The sequence below is a fragment of the Candoia aspera genome, chromosome 1, assembly GCF_035149785.1.
Source record: "Candoia aspera isolate rCanAsp1 chromosome 1, rCanAsp1.hap2, whole genome shotgun sequence".
Classification (NCBI taxonomy): domain Eukaryota; kingdom Metazoa; phylum Chordata; class Lepidosauria; order Squamata; family Boidae; genus Candoia; species Candoia aspera.
The window spans coordinates 275,095,178-275,113,917 of NC_086153.1; the positions used below are offsets into that span (position 1 = coordinate 275,095,178).

The 18,740-nt window shown below is 41.3% G+C and overlaps 1 protein-coding gene and 1 long non-coding RNA gene across 2 annotated transcripts in view; one reads left to right on the top strand and one right to left on the bottom strand.

The window, feature by feature from the left end:
- Positions 1-2,079: 2,079 nt before the first annotated feature.
- On the bottom strand, positions 2,080-7,007 carry ZFP36L1 (ZFP36 ring finger protein like 1). The gene is made up of 2 exons (XM_063289802.1): positions 6,794-7,007; positions 2,080-4,682 (listed from the first exon to the last, which is right to left on the bottom strand). The coding sequence occupies exons 1-2, from the start codon at positions 6,848-6,850 to the stop codon at positions 3,726-3,728; spliced, it is 1,014 nt and encodes a 337-aa protein (XP_063145872.1). The 5' UTR covers positions 6,851-7,007; the 3' UTR covers positions 2,080-3,725.
- Positions 5,898-18,740, top strand: part of LOC134487764 (uncharacterized) — a 29,075-nt gene continuing 16,232 nt past the window's right edge. Inside the window, exons 1-2 of the long non-coding RNA XR_010066884.1 lie at positions 5,898-6,043; positions 14,175-14,231. This is a non-coding gene — a long non-coding RNA (uncharacterized LOC134487764). The remainder of the gene's footprint in view (positions 6,044-14,174; positions 14,232-18,740) is intronic.

Genomic DNA, 18,740 nt, shown 5'->3' on the forward strand with positions numbered 1-18,740 from the left:
CAAGGAGATTCAATTGGCTGCTTAGGTACCACCTCTCAACTCTTGACTGCCATCTTAAGTGATCTCTTTCCAAATGGGGCACTGAATACCCTGGCCTTCACTTTATATGCTAACTGGGAAATCTAGAAATTTAAATTTCACATTTGGAGATTACCAGATGAGGGAAAGCTGCTTCTGTCAGGCCACAATATTGCAACCACTGTCGAAGTCTTACATCAATTACTTCCCTTTATGTGCCTCCTAACGATTCAATGATCCTATTCATGACCTATAAATCATCCTTACCCATTTTTCTCTGCTATATGCACACATTTGTCTTCCACTTTCTTCAGCTGTCCTGGATTATTCACATAGGACATCTCCTCCTGTTCATCCCTGCACCATCACATTAACCCCCAGTACCACACGGCTCTTTCTGAGCTGCTCTAACTTTTTTAAGATTCATGGCAGAGTCCTTGCCAGATTTTCCCTTTCCTCATGGAATCTGGACTGCAAAGTTTCTTCTGCTAATTGATGGACTTGTCAACATTTTGAAGGTTCTGTATCATCAGATACTTTATCCTATTATTAGTGTGTTCATGTACAGATATAGGAACAAAACATTTCACTGATGCTCTCCCACCACCTATCAGCTCACACTTGAGCATGTGGATTGGGGCAATGCTCAAACTAACCTACATCCAGTAAGAGATCTTGCTCAATCCTATATTTCCCTCCTTACATCAAAGTGCCCTTCATGCTAGTTTACATGCAGGCGAAAAATATGACCAGCGGCAGAGTACATGACTAAATACATTCAGTCCTATCGTTAAAAGGTTTAATTATCAGGAGGAACTATAGAGCCCAGATTTATAAAGGACCTGGAAAACATTTGTCTGTTTTCCCAGATCAGTACTATATAGTTTCATTTTTAGATCTATACAAAATAGTTTTTAAAAGGCATAAATTGGATTTACGAACATTGTCTCTTGATTTCTTCCCTTTTTCTGCTTGTCTGCATACCAAAGGTAACATGGTTCTGACAGATCCGCAGTACATAGGCCTGCCACCCAGATATGGAAAATCCTTAGAATTCCTAGCCACCACACACTCAAAACATATTAGACAGTATGAGGCTGAAGGATACTGCACTTTCTCAGTTTAATACGTGAAGTATTGGGTGAGGACTGGGGAGCCGCAAATGCAAAACTACCCTCAGCTATGGAAGCTCACCCCCTTAGCCCAACCTACCTTGCAGAGTTGCTGTTATGAGGAAAACCTGAGGAAGGAGTGCTAGAGAGGCTACCTTGAGTTCCTGGAGGAAAGGTAGGATACAGATCAAAGAAATGCAACAGCATCTTCCACATTTCTAAAAGAGCTGAGTGCACAAGCATACCACATCTGCCTAATGTTCTCTTCGATAGTTTTGAAGCTTGTCCTTACCTTTTTCTTTCTTGAAGAGAGCTGTCTTTGCAATGGCACTGGAAATGATAGATCCCAGAGACATACACGAATACCATTACTCAGAAATATGTGACACCATGTAAGGAGGGTAATGGGGCGGGGGGGGGGGGATTATCCTAAGTATTTCCTTAAATATTTAGGATAATTTTTCATCCACAATATATATGTAGTCATTCAATGTGGCATGATGGGGATGACTCTGAAGCTCTTGGACATTTGGTAGGGGAAGAAAGTAAACTAAGTAATGACATACTATCAACAAATCCTGGAAGCTCGAGGTAAGGTTTGGATTAGGAAGCAAGCCACTCAGCGTTTTCCCTCCATTACAGACAAACTATCTGGCCCTTAAAACTACACCTTCTGTATTTTCTCACCTAGTATAGTTTGCTTTGAAACCAGGAATCATGTCTGCTTAAATATTAAAGAATTTGCTACATTAAAATAGCCTTTTTCTATGAACAGAAGTAAAAACCCAAAGGTAATATTAGCTTAGCTTATTTTCATATAGATGTTTGGAATGTCAGCTTTCTTAAAAACTTGTGCAAATCTGGTGTAAGAGGATTTAGCAAGGTAATCTCTCATTCCCAGCAGCTTCCTTTTAACTTTTTTTGCAAGTAAAACCAGTTTCACTGTCAATTCTTGAAAAAACACTTGGGATTTATTGATTTAAACTGCAAACAGTCGTTACAAAAAGATTCTCTTAAATAAACTCACACAAAGGAAAAAGGAAAAAAAAGCAATGTAGTGAACAGTAATGGGAAAAATTACATTCAATGTGTTCTTTGTGCCAGTAATGTTTACCTTAAAAAGAGGAAACACTCCATTCTTGGAATACAGAAATGCAAAGACAAACTACATTTGGAATGTCTTTAGATAGGCACTTGAAACCAAAGGGTAATTTTTTTTCCTTTAAATACTTACAAAAAAAGGAAGCGAAAGGTCTTCCTTTTTATCGTCTCACAGCACAGCTTATGCGTATACATTCTAGAGGCCAGCAGTGAAATCCTCATTCTACTGAAGTCACTGACAAAACCCGCCAATGACATCAGTATGGCCAGAATTTCACCCCACCAGGGAGAGGCCTTGTTGGGCAAAGAAAGGCAAAGCAGCACATGAAACTCAATTTGCAGTCTGACACAAAAAGGGGAACGATCTAAAATAAATAATCCAAACACAGTTGTTGCATTTTTTAAATTAAATTTTCATTTTTTAAAAATAAAATAACCAAAAAAAAGTGTAAAGTTACAAAAAATGTCATTGTAGTATAATATATTAAACTGTGGGGGAGGGGGAAAAGAAAAAGACTTCACAATCTTAAGATTAATATGGAAGATCATAATTTAAACATAAAAGAATATATTCTATGAATTCATCATCCAGATAAATATGAACAAAATTAACAAAAAAGCATAGGTTTCAGCAATAAATACGTTTTGATAAGTTAAATAAGCTTTATATTGTTGTGCAGTGACAAGCAAAATTTGCTCTCCAATTTCTGAAGTTATACAAAATTAAAAACCCAGGGAAAAAAAAAAAAAAAGCCTGGCGTGAGTGCTCTATGGATAGGTCTATTGTACTCTAGAGCAAAACCATTAAAGCTATGACTACTGGAACTTTGTTTACACTGAGCTTGCATGTGTGGAATGAACACCGTTAGACACCCCTCCCCTCCCCACTTTTTGTGAAGACGTCACATGTACATGCGGAGAACCTATAGCACCAAAAGCAAGTCGTTCACTGTCCATCTGGCTTAACTCTCCATTTACCAAGTCCCACGCATGTTAGAGTGAACTGTCATCCATTCTCAGCTGTTCTTCTGGCTGACCTGAGTTGATTCAGGCAACTAGCCTTTATAAAAGGTGGAAAGGGTTGGATGTTAACAGATGTCCACCTGCCATATGTCCACTAAACACAGGCAAAGGAGGGGAAGACAAAGGAGAGGAAGAGGTTCCTGCTGAACTGCTGCTCATGAGTTGCTAGTTCTGGATATTCCTGCACATCTGGAAATGCAGAGCTTTATAGAGGCTGCTGGTGCCCCCTGCAGCTGGAGAGGTAATATAGTCACAGTGAACATATTGAAAGGCACTACACTTGTAAACTTTGATTATCACTTTTTTGTAATTTGGCACTTTCGGTTTCAGCCAGTGTCTGGACTCCAGGCAGGTGGACAATCTTGGTGTTAACATCAAACCCAAAGATGCTAAGGGAGATTTAGGAGAGGGAGGGGGCTACAAGTTTAACATTGTAATACACATGGGAAGATGCCAAAAGGCAATACCAGGTTACTCATCAGAGATGGACAGTCTGCTGAAGATGGGAAGACGTCTTGAGGTGTCCAGGATAGGCGAATCCGAGCCACTGTGGCTGCTGCTAGAGCTGCTCAGATAACCTTCCTGGTCAGAGAGGGAGTCCTGTGGACTCGGAGGAGAGTCAAACATATTTGGGGACTCAGACAAGGGTCTAAGAAGGAAAGCAGTGGGTGAGCCCCCCCCAGGCACCTGCACCCCCATGCTAGGAGCAAAGAGATTGGTCAGCTCCTGGCTGGAGAAGGTGAAGGGATTGCTGGCACAGTCAGGCAGGGTAGGAGAGCCCAGGAGGTCATCAGCACTTATGATGGGTGGAGGGGTTATTGAGGTGGGGCTGTCCAGCAGCCCATTGGCAGCAACGGCACTTGGGAAACCAGCGAAGCTGAAGCTGTGCTGGAGGCGGGGTCTTTCGGCAATTGTTGGCTCTCGGCCGCCCCCAGCCACAGCCCGGCGCTCCTCAGCGTTGTGGATGAAGTGACAGCGAGGCCCGTAAGGGCAGAAGCCGATGGTATGGAACGTGCGACACAGCTCCGTCTTGTACTTGGGATGGCGGGTCAGACTCCGCAGCTCATGGATGCCGTGAGCAAATTGGCACTTGTCTCCGTATTTGCAGGTCCCGTTCTCCTCAAACGGGCGGCACAGCTCCGTCTTGTAGCGACTTGAGTTGACTTGCCCACCAGGCTGCTTCTGCTGAAGCAGGCGCTCACCCCCTTCGGAGAAGGAGCGGTCCCGAAAGCGGTTCTCTCTGGGCCCCAAGGCTGGGGCTGGCTCTCCCTTAAGGCTGCTAAGGAGATGGGTCTGGTGGAACTTTGAATTGGGCAGGGTGACAGAATGCCTCCTGGGGAAACCCCCGCCAGCCGGAGTTCCTACTGCCTTCCTGTCCAGAAGACACCCTCCGGCAGCCGAGGGGTTGTAATTCAGCATCTTGTTACTCTGGAAGGAGGAAGTAAAAAAGCAGTCAGCAATCCAGCTTGACTTCTGATGCCCTTAAACCTGGCCACGGTGCCACCCTCTTTCCACAGCTGCACAACTGATTTGCCAACAGTGAAAGACTAAAGCTCTCTTCTGCACCAGACATGTCAGACTGTACGAAGCACACACTACTAGTCACAAGCCATGGAGTAGCTTTGCAGTGGTTTTCCCTCAGGTTCATCTTTATCGTATCAATGAAACACACTTTGATTTGTCTTATTCTAGGCAAAGGTCTATCACCCTATAACAGAAAAGAGTATCAGCCATAATCTGATCATCACAGTATACTACTTTTCTGAATACTGGCTAGACTTCCTTAATTATGCCCAAGAGACAAATGTAATTTTAGCAGAATTGTCCTCCAAACCCGTACCAGTATTTGCTCCAATCTGAAAGAGGGAGGCACCTGGACAGAGAAACAGCCAGTCTTTTTCACTAACACTATCTTTCCAGGAACCCAAAATGTATTTCTTGATAGGGGGAACCTATGCAAGATTTTTATAAGGAGGTGTGAGCCTTGGGAAAGATACTAGTTAGAATTTCTCAATTAGTATCATCCTGCCACTTCACCTTCTGCAAAGGAATTGCATTTCATGTGATGCATACAAGACCTCGTACCTATATGGATTCTGTTCCAATTAAGTTTTCTGGCCCTTCAGGGGAGTCAATCTTAGAAAAAGTTCAAGCAACTTTTAGCTTGGTACATGTGATGCTCAATCTAAAATACTTTATTTTGAAATGGATTGTGTATCTATATTACACACATTTAATAAAAAAAGAGGGAAATCAAATGCAGAACACACCCACAACAACTCACTTTTGCAAGTGGTTAGCAATACCCAAGAACGCAGAAACAACAGCACAAGTTGTGGATTTTGTTTCTCAAGTTAAGGAAGTTACTTGTTCTTCCCACTGCCTTACACTTACACAAGCAATAACAACTCTTCACAAACTTAAGAAATGCAAACACCCAGCGACTTCGGCTAAACAAAGATAAGCTGGCGAGAGAAAGAGAAAAACGTAGCCACATGAGTGGTCTGAGAGATAAGAAAAGCAAACTGCAGAAAAAGCGAACTAAGTAAGCAGGCTAGAAAACGAGGAGGCGGGAGGGGGCGGGGTGACTAGCCTGTAAACGGTATTTTGCAAAAGCCCGAAGCCAGAACCTCCTCCCCCTACCTTCCCGTCGCCCAACACGCACAGGCTCGATTTCCCTTTCGAGCAAGCTGAGATCGTAAACGTGAAACAGCGGCGCACCAAGCTTGCGGGAAATTCGTGGCAACAGCCATCTTTCTCCACCCCGAACAAACGTGGTGTGCGGCCGAGTAAGTAATCGCAGCAACTTTCCAACCCAGGCCATAAAGCGACCCCATAAATCCTAGAACCCGAGCGCAGGGCTGCAAAAGGTTGCAAAAGGCTTTGCATTCCACCACATGGGGGAGGGGGGCAGCCAAGAGGAAACACGCCTTAGTCTCAAGCACCGAATTTAGAATGAAGGGACGCTTCCACAAAAACAGGCTGCTTCGCCCAGAGTTTAACAATGTAAGGCTTTTAAAATGGAAAACTTTTCCGAACTTATCGGGTGAATGGCGCAACCATTCTAAACTGGCTTCCAAAAACACAGGCAAAGTTACATGGCGATCCAGAGAATTACTGAAAACAGAAAAGTTCGAGGAGACATCCGATTTTAAAACCTCGAAATAATTCAAAGGAGAGCCAAGCAAAACAAACAACTACCAAAAGTCAAATATAAAACACTTCCCCACCCACTCACCCCCAAAGACTTAGCGCTCCAGCAATTCAACTAAGACTTGGGGCTCAACAAGGATTTTCCTAGACAACTTTCCCAAGTAACTTCTCAAATCTCCGAGCGGTTATTAAGGCCAAATACAGCTTATGCTGTTTTAAAACACGCACGTCCGCTCAAACTTTTAATTTCTTAACTGTTGAATATGGAGGAAAAAAGGAAGGGGGCATTAGATGTAGAATGAGAGAAATCCTGTTTACTCTCCCGAAGCAATCGGAATAAAAGCTTTATTTAAAAGTTTTAGAAGATAATGCGGGAGGTAACTTACTTTGCATAAAACTTCACTCAAGTCGAAGATTGTTGGAGACACGAGGGCTGTAGACATCTTCAACTAGCAAAAAGAGGAATGAAAAATTGGAATCACACTAACAGAAAAACAAAATGAATCAATGTAAGGCACAGCCTCCAGTTTCCCTGGGACGGACTCCCTTTTGCCCCCTCCAGCTCCAACAATTCCCCTTTCTCGTTCCTTCCAGAAGAACTTACCAAAAAGCTCGATTTATAAAGTTTCAGCCCTTACGCCGTGGGAGGAGTTCTAACTTCATTTAAATGAGAGAGGCGGAGGGAGCGACGACGAGAAGGAAGAGGGGATCACCCGGTGGGGTCAAACGGGACGGGCCTTGAAGCTCTTGTTTTTAATTTGGGGAAAAAGTTTTGAAGAGGGTAGTGTTTGTACAAGTTACCTCTAATTAGGCGACGAGGGAAGGGCTAGTTAAGCCTCTTTTGTCGGGATTTGAATGTAACGTGACGCTATTCGCTGCACCCGATGCGGCGGCTCCCCTCCTCCTCTACTTAAAGGCGGGATCAATTGTTTTCTTGAGAAATTTTGGGGGGTTCTTCGAACTTGTGAGCGAGAGGGCTTTTGCAAGGTTTGGGCTCTTCATTCGCCTCACCCCCCTGCCGCTGAGAGGATTTGTTTTTTTCTGACTGCCGGATCGATACAGTACAGTCATCTTGAAGGCGTGGGCAGTCGACGCCCACCTCTTCGGGAGCCAGGCTAGCTGAATCCCACAGGACTTACTTTTGAGTAAGCAAAGCAGGAGTGGGAGCTGGCTGCGCGATTTTGATTCTAGACACGTTTCCTCGGAAGTAGGTTCTGGTCAAAGCAAGAGTTGAAGTCTTCATAAATCTCGGTAGGATCAGGACATAAAATAAAGAACTCAAACGAGTTTCTTCGCGGCGACCATGGTATTTAGCTACATACGAGTTTAAACTAGATCGAGGCTTGTCCCTTTTTTTTTAAAGTAATACTGATTTTCTAAGTTGATAGTTAAAGAAACGTTTATGGTGTTGCAATTTATAAACGACTGCAATCAAGTTGGGGGGAGAAAGGAAAGAGGAGACATTTCGAGAAAATTCCACGAACCATTTGCCTAAATTCCCGTTGGAAAATGCCTTGCTGAGTTTTTGCGTTTCCCCCACCTGCTCTGCAGGTTTTACAGGGACTCTCTTCGATTCCCATATTGCTAACGTGCGTTTCTGCAAAGGGCACCGATTTTTTTTAAAGTGCTTTCATGTTTATTTGAATCACAGACTTCCAGCGGTTGCACTTTTATCTCTGGCCTTTCCTCCATTTCTTCAATTGAATATCGGATGGTTTCCCGACCGAGTCGGGTTTTGTCCCCTTGTTTTTGGCGCGATTCGAGTTGGGGAAGGGACACATGCATCGGAACGTGACTGACACCGCGATTTGCATCTGGGAGGGGAAAGACATTGTCGACTGAATCCGTTCCCCCGCTGCCTTAAGTTGTGGAAGAAAAGGCTAGACTGAAGTGGAGCTGCTAATATTTCCTTCCTCTTTCCATGTGACCTCGCAACAGAAGTCTCACCTACACAGATGGTTGCGGCACAACACTTCAGAGCTCTCGGCCTGTTAGGAAACGCGGCGCCTTGAGTGCAGTTTCCATCGCTGCGTAATGAGGCCACTTGCTGGCCGCATTTTCGCGCTCGTTGTAGCGCGCACCATTTTGGTTTCCTCTCCGCCCCCTCTTCCCGGTACGTCTGAAGCAAGTGTAGATTATACAGGTTGTATCTCCGTTTTCCATCGCCAAAAAACCTCCCGCCTTAGGCAGGCTCGCATCTGTCCGCTTTGATTTAAATCGACTGCCTCGATATATACTCAGTCGTTGCCTTTTTCCCATCCCTCCCAGCGTTCCCCTTTTCTGTCTCATTGCAAGCGTACAAGACTGTTGCAGAAGAAAAAAAAACCCTCCCCATTTCAGTGTCTCAAAACATGGTTTGGTTCTTAACTGGTTCAGAAGTAAAGAGGATGTTTGCCTTTGCGAATTTCATGAAGGTCTTTCTCCCGCCCCCCTTTCCGATGATCAGTGGCAGGCCTTAATTTGGTAAGAACGTGATGCCGTAGTTTCCATTTAACTTTAGCTTTTTTTTTTTATGGTGGAGAACATTTACAGCATTCAACGGGCATGGGGATCCGGACGCTGAGTTCAACTCTGCTGAAGAAACCGTTCAAATAAAGGGGATTTGCAGCAAATGAGAAACTCGGAAATGATCCCTCCCTCTTGGAATGTACTGCCCAATCCAGAGCTGATGCCAGACTCCCCATTCTGGTGGCAGTGGAAAATGAGCAGAATCAGCTATGCTGAAATAATTGTTAAACTTTACAGCATCTGTAAAGGAAAAAAAAAGTATATTTTCTAGAACAAAAACTTGATTGAAAAGTTAAAGCCTTGTCTCCTGTATTAAGATTCGTTTGCAGCCTTGAAATATATATCATGCCTGAGCTGCAAAAATCCGGATGACAACTTACTGGCTGTGAAAAAATACAGAAAACTTGAACTCTGATGCCATTTCACAGCCATCCAGAATTTTGCAGTCCAGATACCGTATCTGAAGCCCAGACCTTAACAGAAAAGTAGAAGCTTATTCAGAAATACATCTACAGAATACAGTGGCTCTTACTTATTGGTAAGAATATTCTTCAGTACTGATTTCTAAAACTTGATAAACTTTCAAGAAAACCAGAACTCTGCTGAATGTCAGTTCTATAGAGTTAAAGTCAGGAATCTTATCAAATACACCTTGTTCCAGCTTCCTCCCTTTTGTTCCAGTCTGGCAACAAATGAAACCTTCTGCCAGCCCCTTCCTCAGCTGCTTAATACTACTTGGTGGCCCCCCACAGGAGCACTTAAGTAGTGTTCATAGCTTGGTAGCATTCATGCAGAAGTAAGCACCATTGGTATCTACATGATAATAGCCAGTAGTGCAAATGCTGTCACAAAAATGCTGGTACTGTGGTTGTACAATGACAACAGCTGTATAGCTTTCCCAATTGTGGAAAGAATTGTGACTTGGGCGGAGCAAGCGTGGCTTTGGCACATAGGCAATAGACCTGTGCACTTGTAAAGCTTGCAGTTTGCAACAGACATGAACTAGACTTGACTACATTAGTAGGTTTGACTTCTTTCATCGATAGTTAGCCCATGAGAATACTTACTTGCAAGGCTAAGTTGACTCCAGCAATACCTGCACCAGCGCAAAAGAAGACTTCTGATTTCTAAGAAATCACTTGAGAATAAAATATTTTAGTGAGCATCATACAGTAGTGGAAGCTATGTCCTTTGAAACTTGTCTGCTGATAGTTTTGATTATATCTGTTGAAAAACTGATTTGGTTATTTATCCCAAGACTTGTCTAAATAGAAGATGTCTCATCCTTTTGGAGTAATTTACCCTCTGTAAAAATCCTGTGATTTCTTTAGGGTGTGGCGTGTGTGTGTGCTTTCGAGTCAGTTTTTGACTTCTGGCGACTGCCTGGACTAGGCCCTGCAGTTTTCTTGGCAAGTAGTCGTTTGCCATTGCTTCCTTCCTAGGGCTGAGAGAGAGTGACTGGCCTAAGGTCAAAGCTGGCTTTGTGCCTAAGATGGGACTAGAACTTGGTCTTCCAATTTTTAGCCTGATGCCTTAACCACTACACCAAACTGGCTCTCCTTAGGATGTGGATCCCCTAAATATTTGATGAGGAACCAAAATCTATTGGAATCTCCATTGTATGAACCTCATATCGCAAAAATAATAAGTATTTCCAATTACCTTAACTTCAAAAAAACTATTTGAAACCGTAATTGCACTTCCAACAATTGAATGAGCTTCCTAGAAGAGGTTCTAGTACCTATGGTATGCTGGAATAAGCTGGAGTAAAAAGCAGGAACATTCCAAAACCAGATGAAAATATTTAGACAGTAAAGTCTCATAGTGGAGGCACCGCTAATAGATGATGATCAGCTGGTTCAAGAAGTTACATCTGTTCCAGAAGCCCAACTACAAAAGCAGCTGGGGTGGAGTAGCTGAAGAGTTCCCAAGAAAGTATGCACAGTTAAAGTGTTTACAGCTAGAAGAGCTTCAGCCAGTAAAAGGCCAGGAATTTGCCTGCTGGGGTGAAAGTATGCCACCTGAAGGTGCATTGAACATGGAGGAGAAAAAATAGAATTCCCAAAATAATAAAAGGATTGGCAGAAGAAAGATGTTGTACAGCCAGGAAGATCTGCACAGTCACAGCTACATCCTGGGGCTGAGGCTAATAATTCCCCTAATAGGGGAAACTTCCATGTGTGTCCATTGCAGCGGGAAGTAAGAGGGAGAAGCAAAAGCTGGAGGTGTATGTAGGGGTAGAGCAACCATTAGACAATAGGGTGATCTAAAATTGTTGGGTGATTTTGCCTCTTGAGTACCCCAGGATGGATGGGATTCATTCTTTTGTGTTTCCCCAAAATAAAACCCCACGTGCCTATGGATTTGGGGGGCAAGAGGCACTTTGTGGAAGTGTCCTGCCTCTGGTTACTTTATAATTTATCCAGCAGATATTTCCTGCTGCTAACTTGAATAAAATAACAGAGATGGTCCTGATGAATTTCTCCAAGATAATGTTTGTGGCAGTACTTTGACTTGCAGTTTGTACAAAGGAATGTGCTGGGCCGTTTGGAGACCCACTAGCTAAATCACAAGGGAAAAGATAGTTGGTCATGGAAAACTAGGGTTTTGTTTGGGGTTTTGAAGGCCTTTGTACAGCAATAGCAGAGCGGGAAATTGTAGGATTGAAGCTTAAGTGAAAAAAGTTGAGAACTAATTCAGTTGGAAGAAAGGCCCCAAGAAGAATACATCATTTGGGGATGGGTTAAAATTTGGGAAGAAAGAACACTTCCCTTCCCTGGGCTTTAACTTCTACTTGGCCAGCCAATATCTGATCATTCAGCATGATGAAAAGGAGACAGAATGTTACCTGATGCATACAGCCTGATTAGATTTCCACTAAACTTTAAATGTATGTGTTTCAGGCATGCTACATCTCTGGAAAGTGCCCCATTCCTCTTACAATGCTGAATTTCTGTGAGTCAAGCATTACGAATATGTCAGGAGATACTGAGTCAACCTGGACATTATTTTTGCAAGAATCTTTATAGAAACAGTATGTGCTCTAATTCTTTTGACTTAACACCTGTGAATAATACAAAAGAATCTGAAACAACAGATTAGATGACTTAATGACAAATGATGTTCTTAAGCCAGCTGTTTGTTAAGAGGACTCACCAATTTCTCAGAAGCTGAAAGGCCCTGGATGGGAATTATGGGAGCTTTTATCAAACGTAAAAGGCACAACTTTTGGCAAGACTTCAAATGACATGTACTAAGGTAGCAATGAATCCTAGCATCCGGAAACTGATTGTTTTTAAAAATCTCCTCCTTCCATGATCTTTAGAAATGCCTCTAGGCAAGCCACAGATTCAGCTCCACCCCTCCCCCTAACAATAAAACGTGATTATTCTTTCATGGTCGCTTACTAACACAATTGTCTCAATTTCTAGGAGGCAGATTGTATAGAAATTAAAACTACATATTCTTTGCAAAAAATACATAGATATACAAATTATAAACTCAAGTCCTTCTAAAGACGGGCTTGGAAAAGGCAGGAGTGCATACGAAGCATCTCTTCAGATTAATAAAGTGGCCATGTTTTTTTCCAAGGCTTAAATGGTTTCTATGGAAGCTCTTTCCAGCTACCTCTGCATGTATGTGCATGTACTGCTTCATTTTTCCCAGCCTGCAGAGAACTCAGGGACCTCTTTTTTCAGGACCATGTGGCTGTTTCGGAAGCTGCCCCTGGGTGTTTTCTGCGTGCTGAGAAAAAAGAAAAGCGGAGTGGCTGTGCATGAATACACATGTATTACGCAGCTGGAAGCAGCTTCCGAAGCAGCCACACGAGACTGGAAGACATGGCCTTCTTTAACAGTTTGAAAACAGAGCCTTTGTATGTCTTCTTGCACATTCTGAAGCACCACTTTCAGAGGAGATGTATAGTCCTAATGTATATTCATTACAGCAGCAGGAAGGCCCCAGTGTAAAGATTTAGGACTGTTCCTATTCAATTCCCATCTGATATCAGTAACAATCATTTAGGAAAACTAAGACTGAATCTTTCCCAGTTCTTACGTTCTAAGCCAAAAATTTAGAGGTCACTTTGCTTCATCTTCACAATCCAAATGTAGCATCTGTTGCATGATCATGGAAAGTGCAGGTGTAGCACTTGAGGATTATATTACAGAATACTTTAAATATTTTAATGCAATATATAAATATTGTGGAGAGCAGTATTAGAAGAGCAATGATGGTAACTGAAGAAGTTAATTTTCTGGCAAGAAGCTATATAACGAAACCATGAAACAGGTTACAGTGGTTACAAGAAGATAGTGATGGAAAATGCAGAGGTGTCTTCACATATTGTTTCGAAAGAAAGCTAAAGAAAAGGGCATCATATGTTCCAGTGGAAATAGTAACATAACAATGACTTTCTATACCGTAAGATGTTTAAAGTGTAATTTTCTTGTTTTTAAACATGAATTGTGCTAGCTGAAGAATTCAGGATTTGGAAGGTGTCTTGCCCCTGCAAAATTTAAAATGCTCTGCCAGCAGGAGAAAGGAGTGGACAGAAGTAGCCAAGTACCAAAGGTACATTGGTGGCGTGGCTGCAGCGGGGCACAAGGATAGCAGAAAAGAGAGGAGCACCTTGATGCCATGGCCATGTCCCAACCAATGATAGAGGGTTATACCAACCATGGACTTGGGAAAACCCTGAACATTATTTTTTTTCTTTAAGTGCCCTTCACACAGCACATAGTAGAATCAAAGTGCTAGACCATATCAGTATACAGAGAAACCATAGCTCAAATGATAGACCAGAGAGCTTTATCTCTTGAGATTATGTACGTTTATAAGGGGGATGTTGGTGAAGGACAACAGGGAGAAAAGACACTTTTAATAGTCGAGCTCAGTGTTTCTCAACCTGGGCAACTTAAAGATATGTAGACTTCAACTCCCAGAATTCTTTCTCCAGAAAGTTGCCAAGATTGAGAAACACTGGTTTAGCTTAACAGCACAAGAACTTCTGGAAATCGTTAACACTTCTCAGCTCCACCAGGCACCTCATCTTGGGTCTCCAAACAGTCCCTCAAACTTCCCAACAAGGGGGGGTTACAGGCTGAAGTGCTCACACATGTAAGTAATGGAAGGGAGCAGCTGACAAGGAATTCTGGGAGTTGCCTTGTGAGGAAGAAGACTGGTATTTTAGCTACAGTAGTGCTTTTTTTTTTTTTTGCATTATAGCAACACAATTCTAATGTAATTAATATATACCAGCAGCTACAATCTGGAGCTCCCCCAAAGTCCACAGTCTTCAAAAGTTATCTTCAAATGGTAAGTTTGAAATGTGATTGAAAGGAAAATCATTAAATATATAAAATATCTATTGCAAATGTTCACTTTCTATTTTTTTAGTCCAAAATGTCAAACATTTGCACTTGAATGAAACGTTCCTTATATACATAGTTTCTCTAGTTTTACAGGAATGTCATTTGTGGTTAACTTTTAATTCAAATTAAATTAATTAAATGTAGATTATATGATTACTTCCCACTTGTTCAATAATTTGCTCCTTATGTCATATTAAAAGTGATGACTTTTAGAAGAGTTCTGGTGCCTGCATTTCTGGCTTTCAAGAGCTGCAGGCTGGTTTGCTCCAGGGGTTTAACTCATTTTTCCCGGACCTGATGTCTTTCCCCATAATTACTAGCTAATGCAAAAGACAGTATAGAGATTGTGGAAACTGGAAGACACCAATTTGGGCATTGTTGGTGGTTCCCACCAATTCATTATCCCCACGTGGATTTGGACCAAGGAAAAGTATGTCATCACATGCAGAGCAAAAATGTAGGCTGATGCAGTTTTCTTGGCAATGTGTGGTTTGCTACTGCCTTCTTAGGGTTGAGAGTTACCAGCTGGCTTCATGCCTAAGGTGGGACTAGAACTCGGTCTCTTAGTTCCTAGCCTGGTGCCTTTAACCACTACACAACACTAGCTCTCTAATACAATTTGGAGATTGTATAATACTGTCACTGACCCTTAGGGTATCAGCCTTAGCATTACAGGTAGTCCTCACTTAATGACCATTCATTTAGTGATGGTTCAGACTTAACAGTGCTGAAAAAAACAACTTAGAACCGGTGCTCACACTTAGGACTGTCACAGCGTCCCCACGGTCACGTGATAATGATTTGGGCACTTGGCAGCTGGTTTGCATTTATGACTGCCGGAGCATTCCACGGTTAAGGGATCGCCATTTTCGATCTTCCCAGCCAATTTCTGGCAAGCAAAACCAATGGGGAACCACATGATTCACATGGTTTGCTTAACAACTGCAGTGACTGCTGCAAAAAAGGTTGTAAAATTGGGGCAGATTCTCTTAATGACTGCTTCGCTTAGCAACCGAAATACAAATCTCAATTGTGGTCATTAAGCAAGGACTAACTGTACATTTCTTGACTTTGCAGAGTGTAACCTGGCAGACGTTTAAAATGATGTAATATCTTGTAGTCTATGCAAGTTAATTGACTCCTTTTTGTCATCTTTCCAATGGCAGTTTTTGAGTTTGGGTTTTTAAAGCCATTTGCATTTCTTTTAATTATTACTTATTGAAATGGGGATTCTATAACATAGTTGAATCTACACTTCTCCTGAATCAATTAATCATGCCAATTTTATTTATCTTAACTTTAATATACTGCTTTTGTTCTGAAATTGAAATTGTCTGTTGTGCAAGACTGAATAATTCATATAGATTAGGTGCCTTATTTAAAATTTCAACACTTAACCACTCTGTTTCAAAAAACAGCCTTCAAGTTGAAATACCCAGCAAGTTTGAATTTTCAATTTTCTTAAACATAATAGATAGAATTCCTTATCCTTATACAGTATCCAGATACCTATCTGCTAAAATGTTGACTTCCAAGTAACACGTTTTACTTCTCCTCTCAGAAACACTATATGTGAGGATCTCTTTTTTTAGGCACACATGTGGAAAGAGATTTCATTATACAGGCATGTTAAGTATCAACAGAACGAACTCCACTTCCTTAAATGCAGTTAATTTTTTCCTCTAATGTTAATACAAATAGTTGGTAGTACTATTCCAGTAAACCTTTCAATTTGTTTTGTTTTCTTGTTTCAAAACCAATTTTGTGTTCTCTGTTCATGTTCGTTTAACTTTATTTTCCATGGGGCTTCCCCCCCACAGTTCTTCCATTTCCTTCCTCTACCAGTTTTTAAGATATTTATGTTTTATTGTGCTTTTCTTTGTTGACTTTAGTGCTTCCTTAAATTTTATATCCTATATATTTAGCTTACCTATAGTGCCCTTTATTTTCAAATTCATTTTTTCCACCATTCTTCCATAGTTTTTCACCTTATACTTGATCTATCATATATTTTTAAATCTTTTAGTTTTAGTTAGATCCTCAACAAATGTTCAGTTCTGTAGAAAAGATGGATTTAACACCTATCAAAATAGATGCCATTTCTTGTTTTCTTCTTCATTTTAGCAGCATTGATTAGCTAATGAGCTGTATTTCCTGCTTTGCTTTGTATAGACTTAGAAATTAATAATTTTTAGAACGATTAAGCGATGTATTCATCAAATAGTCAATACAATCATCAAATAACTTTTCCATTCAGAAAAGGGAATACTAGGTATCTACCTTTCCCTGACATTAGATTCCATTCCTTACATTGTTTCATCTCTGTTCCTAATAATTACTCAAAATGTTACATTAAACCATTGTGTGTTTAATTAGTTTCCTATATATTATAAAAGCTTTCATAATGAAGGAAGAAAAAGGATGGGGGAAGGAAACAAATGTATACACAAGTGCTGCCCTTGGTCAAGCAAAGATCCACAATTTAGGCCCTCATCTTTCTCGTGGTCCATGAAAGCTTTAGACACAGCCCCCAAAACTTCCCTTCTTGTTGCAATTAAATTATATTTTTCAATGTAATAAAAGGAACAAGCTACTAAACAGTGGGAATAATCATAAAATAATCAGATCAATAATCAGAGTGCTCTGTGGGCACTCTGGATTAAGTCCCCAAAGATGTTTCAGGGCAACATGAATGCAGATATAGCACTTGTCCACAGGATTGCATGGTTGCTGCTTTCTGCTTTCTCAGGCTCCTGAGAAAACACATTTAAGATGTTGCAGGCAGCTCCTGCATGCTCCAAAGCACCTCCTGGGGATTAGATCCAAAGTGTTGTACAATCTTAAAAATAGTAACAATGCTCCAAGTACCACTCAGAGTCCCTCTGTGGGGGGAGATGGGCGGTAGTACAAATTTGAGAAATAAAGATAAATGCTAATGTAACTTCATTAAATCTAAGTTCAAATTTAATTGTAGTCTTGGCCCTGTTTATTTTTTGGGCCCTTTAAAAATCTTTTGCATACCAGTCTAAACTCAAGTGTAGCCCTTGGTAGAAAATTCTGGGGCAGCACTACTGTAAGGCTTCAGCAAAATTTTCAATCTTGAATTGTTGCCAGAAGAGGTGCAAGCCTTTCTGGTGTGCTCCTCCAGCAGCTCAGAGTTTGTTTTGTTTCGGTTTTTCACTGCAAGAGGTCTGGTGGAAATGTCAGCCCATTTCTCCACTTCCTCAGGGGAAAAAGAGTCCAAAATAGTTGCTGGCCAGTTATTTCGTCTGTTGTTTCACTGAGGGAAAGGAACAATTATAGCTTTCTGCTTCTCCCCACGATTTTTTTGTTGAAAGCCAATAATTTAATTGTTAAGCAACTATACATGAGTTGATCTGGATAAATAATATACCTCTGGAGTAGAGAGAAAATATCACAGAATCAGGCAGCTGAAAAAGACTACTTAAGAACATCAAGTCCAGCCCTCTGCTTAATGCAGGAATCCAAATTAAAGCATCGCTGACAGTTGGCTGTCTAGTCCCCTTTTGAAAATCTCCAGTGGGGGGAAACCAACCACTTCTTGAGTAACAGGTTCCACTGTCAAATTGTTTTTATAGCATTCAGTCAAATCTGAGAGAACAGATCTAGACCTTATTCTGCCTAACTTCCTGTCAGGTATTTCAAGAGTGCTGTCATAACTCCTACTCAGTCTTCTCAAAAGTAAACATTCTTACTTTCCTCAGTTTCTCTCTTTAGAGTTTCTGATTCCCTGATCGTTCCTGATGCCCTTCTCTTAACTAGTTCCAGTTTGTCTGAATTCTTAAAAGAATGGTGCCCCAAACTGGTCACAGTACTCAAGGCGGTGGGGGGGCAGTCTGGTCAAATAAAGTGGAGTGATTACTCCCTGTGATTTAAAGCTTATACTTCTCTTGAGACTAAATTTACATTTGCTTTTGTACACTGCTGGATCATACTAAGTGTATCAATCAAGTGGCACTCCAAGATCGTTTTCACACATTTCTACGAGACCAGGTTATCTCCCCATCCTATACCTATGTAATTGATTTGTTTCCTAAACGAGGAACTTTGCATTTGTTTCTGTTAGACTTAGTTCTGTAATTTTATTTTCAGTCCAGTTCTCTAATAAAGATTATTTTCAATTTGATTCCTATCTTCTGGGATTTAAGGGACCCAATTTTCCTTCTAAAAAACTCCATGTTTAAAAAAAATGCAAAAAAAAGATAAAGAAGATAAGGATTTGGTGCCTACCCATTCTGGGAGTTCTCGGGACCACAGATAGGTAGCTGATGGGGTACGTGTATTTTTTGCCCTTCTGTGCTAGGGTATTAGCTATTCCATCCAATTTTGTTTCATCTACATATTTGATAAATATTCTGTCTACCTCATTAATAATGTTGAAAAGTAATGGCCCAGGACTGGACCTTGACATCCCAGTCAGTATGTCAGTGCA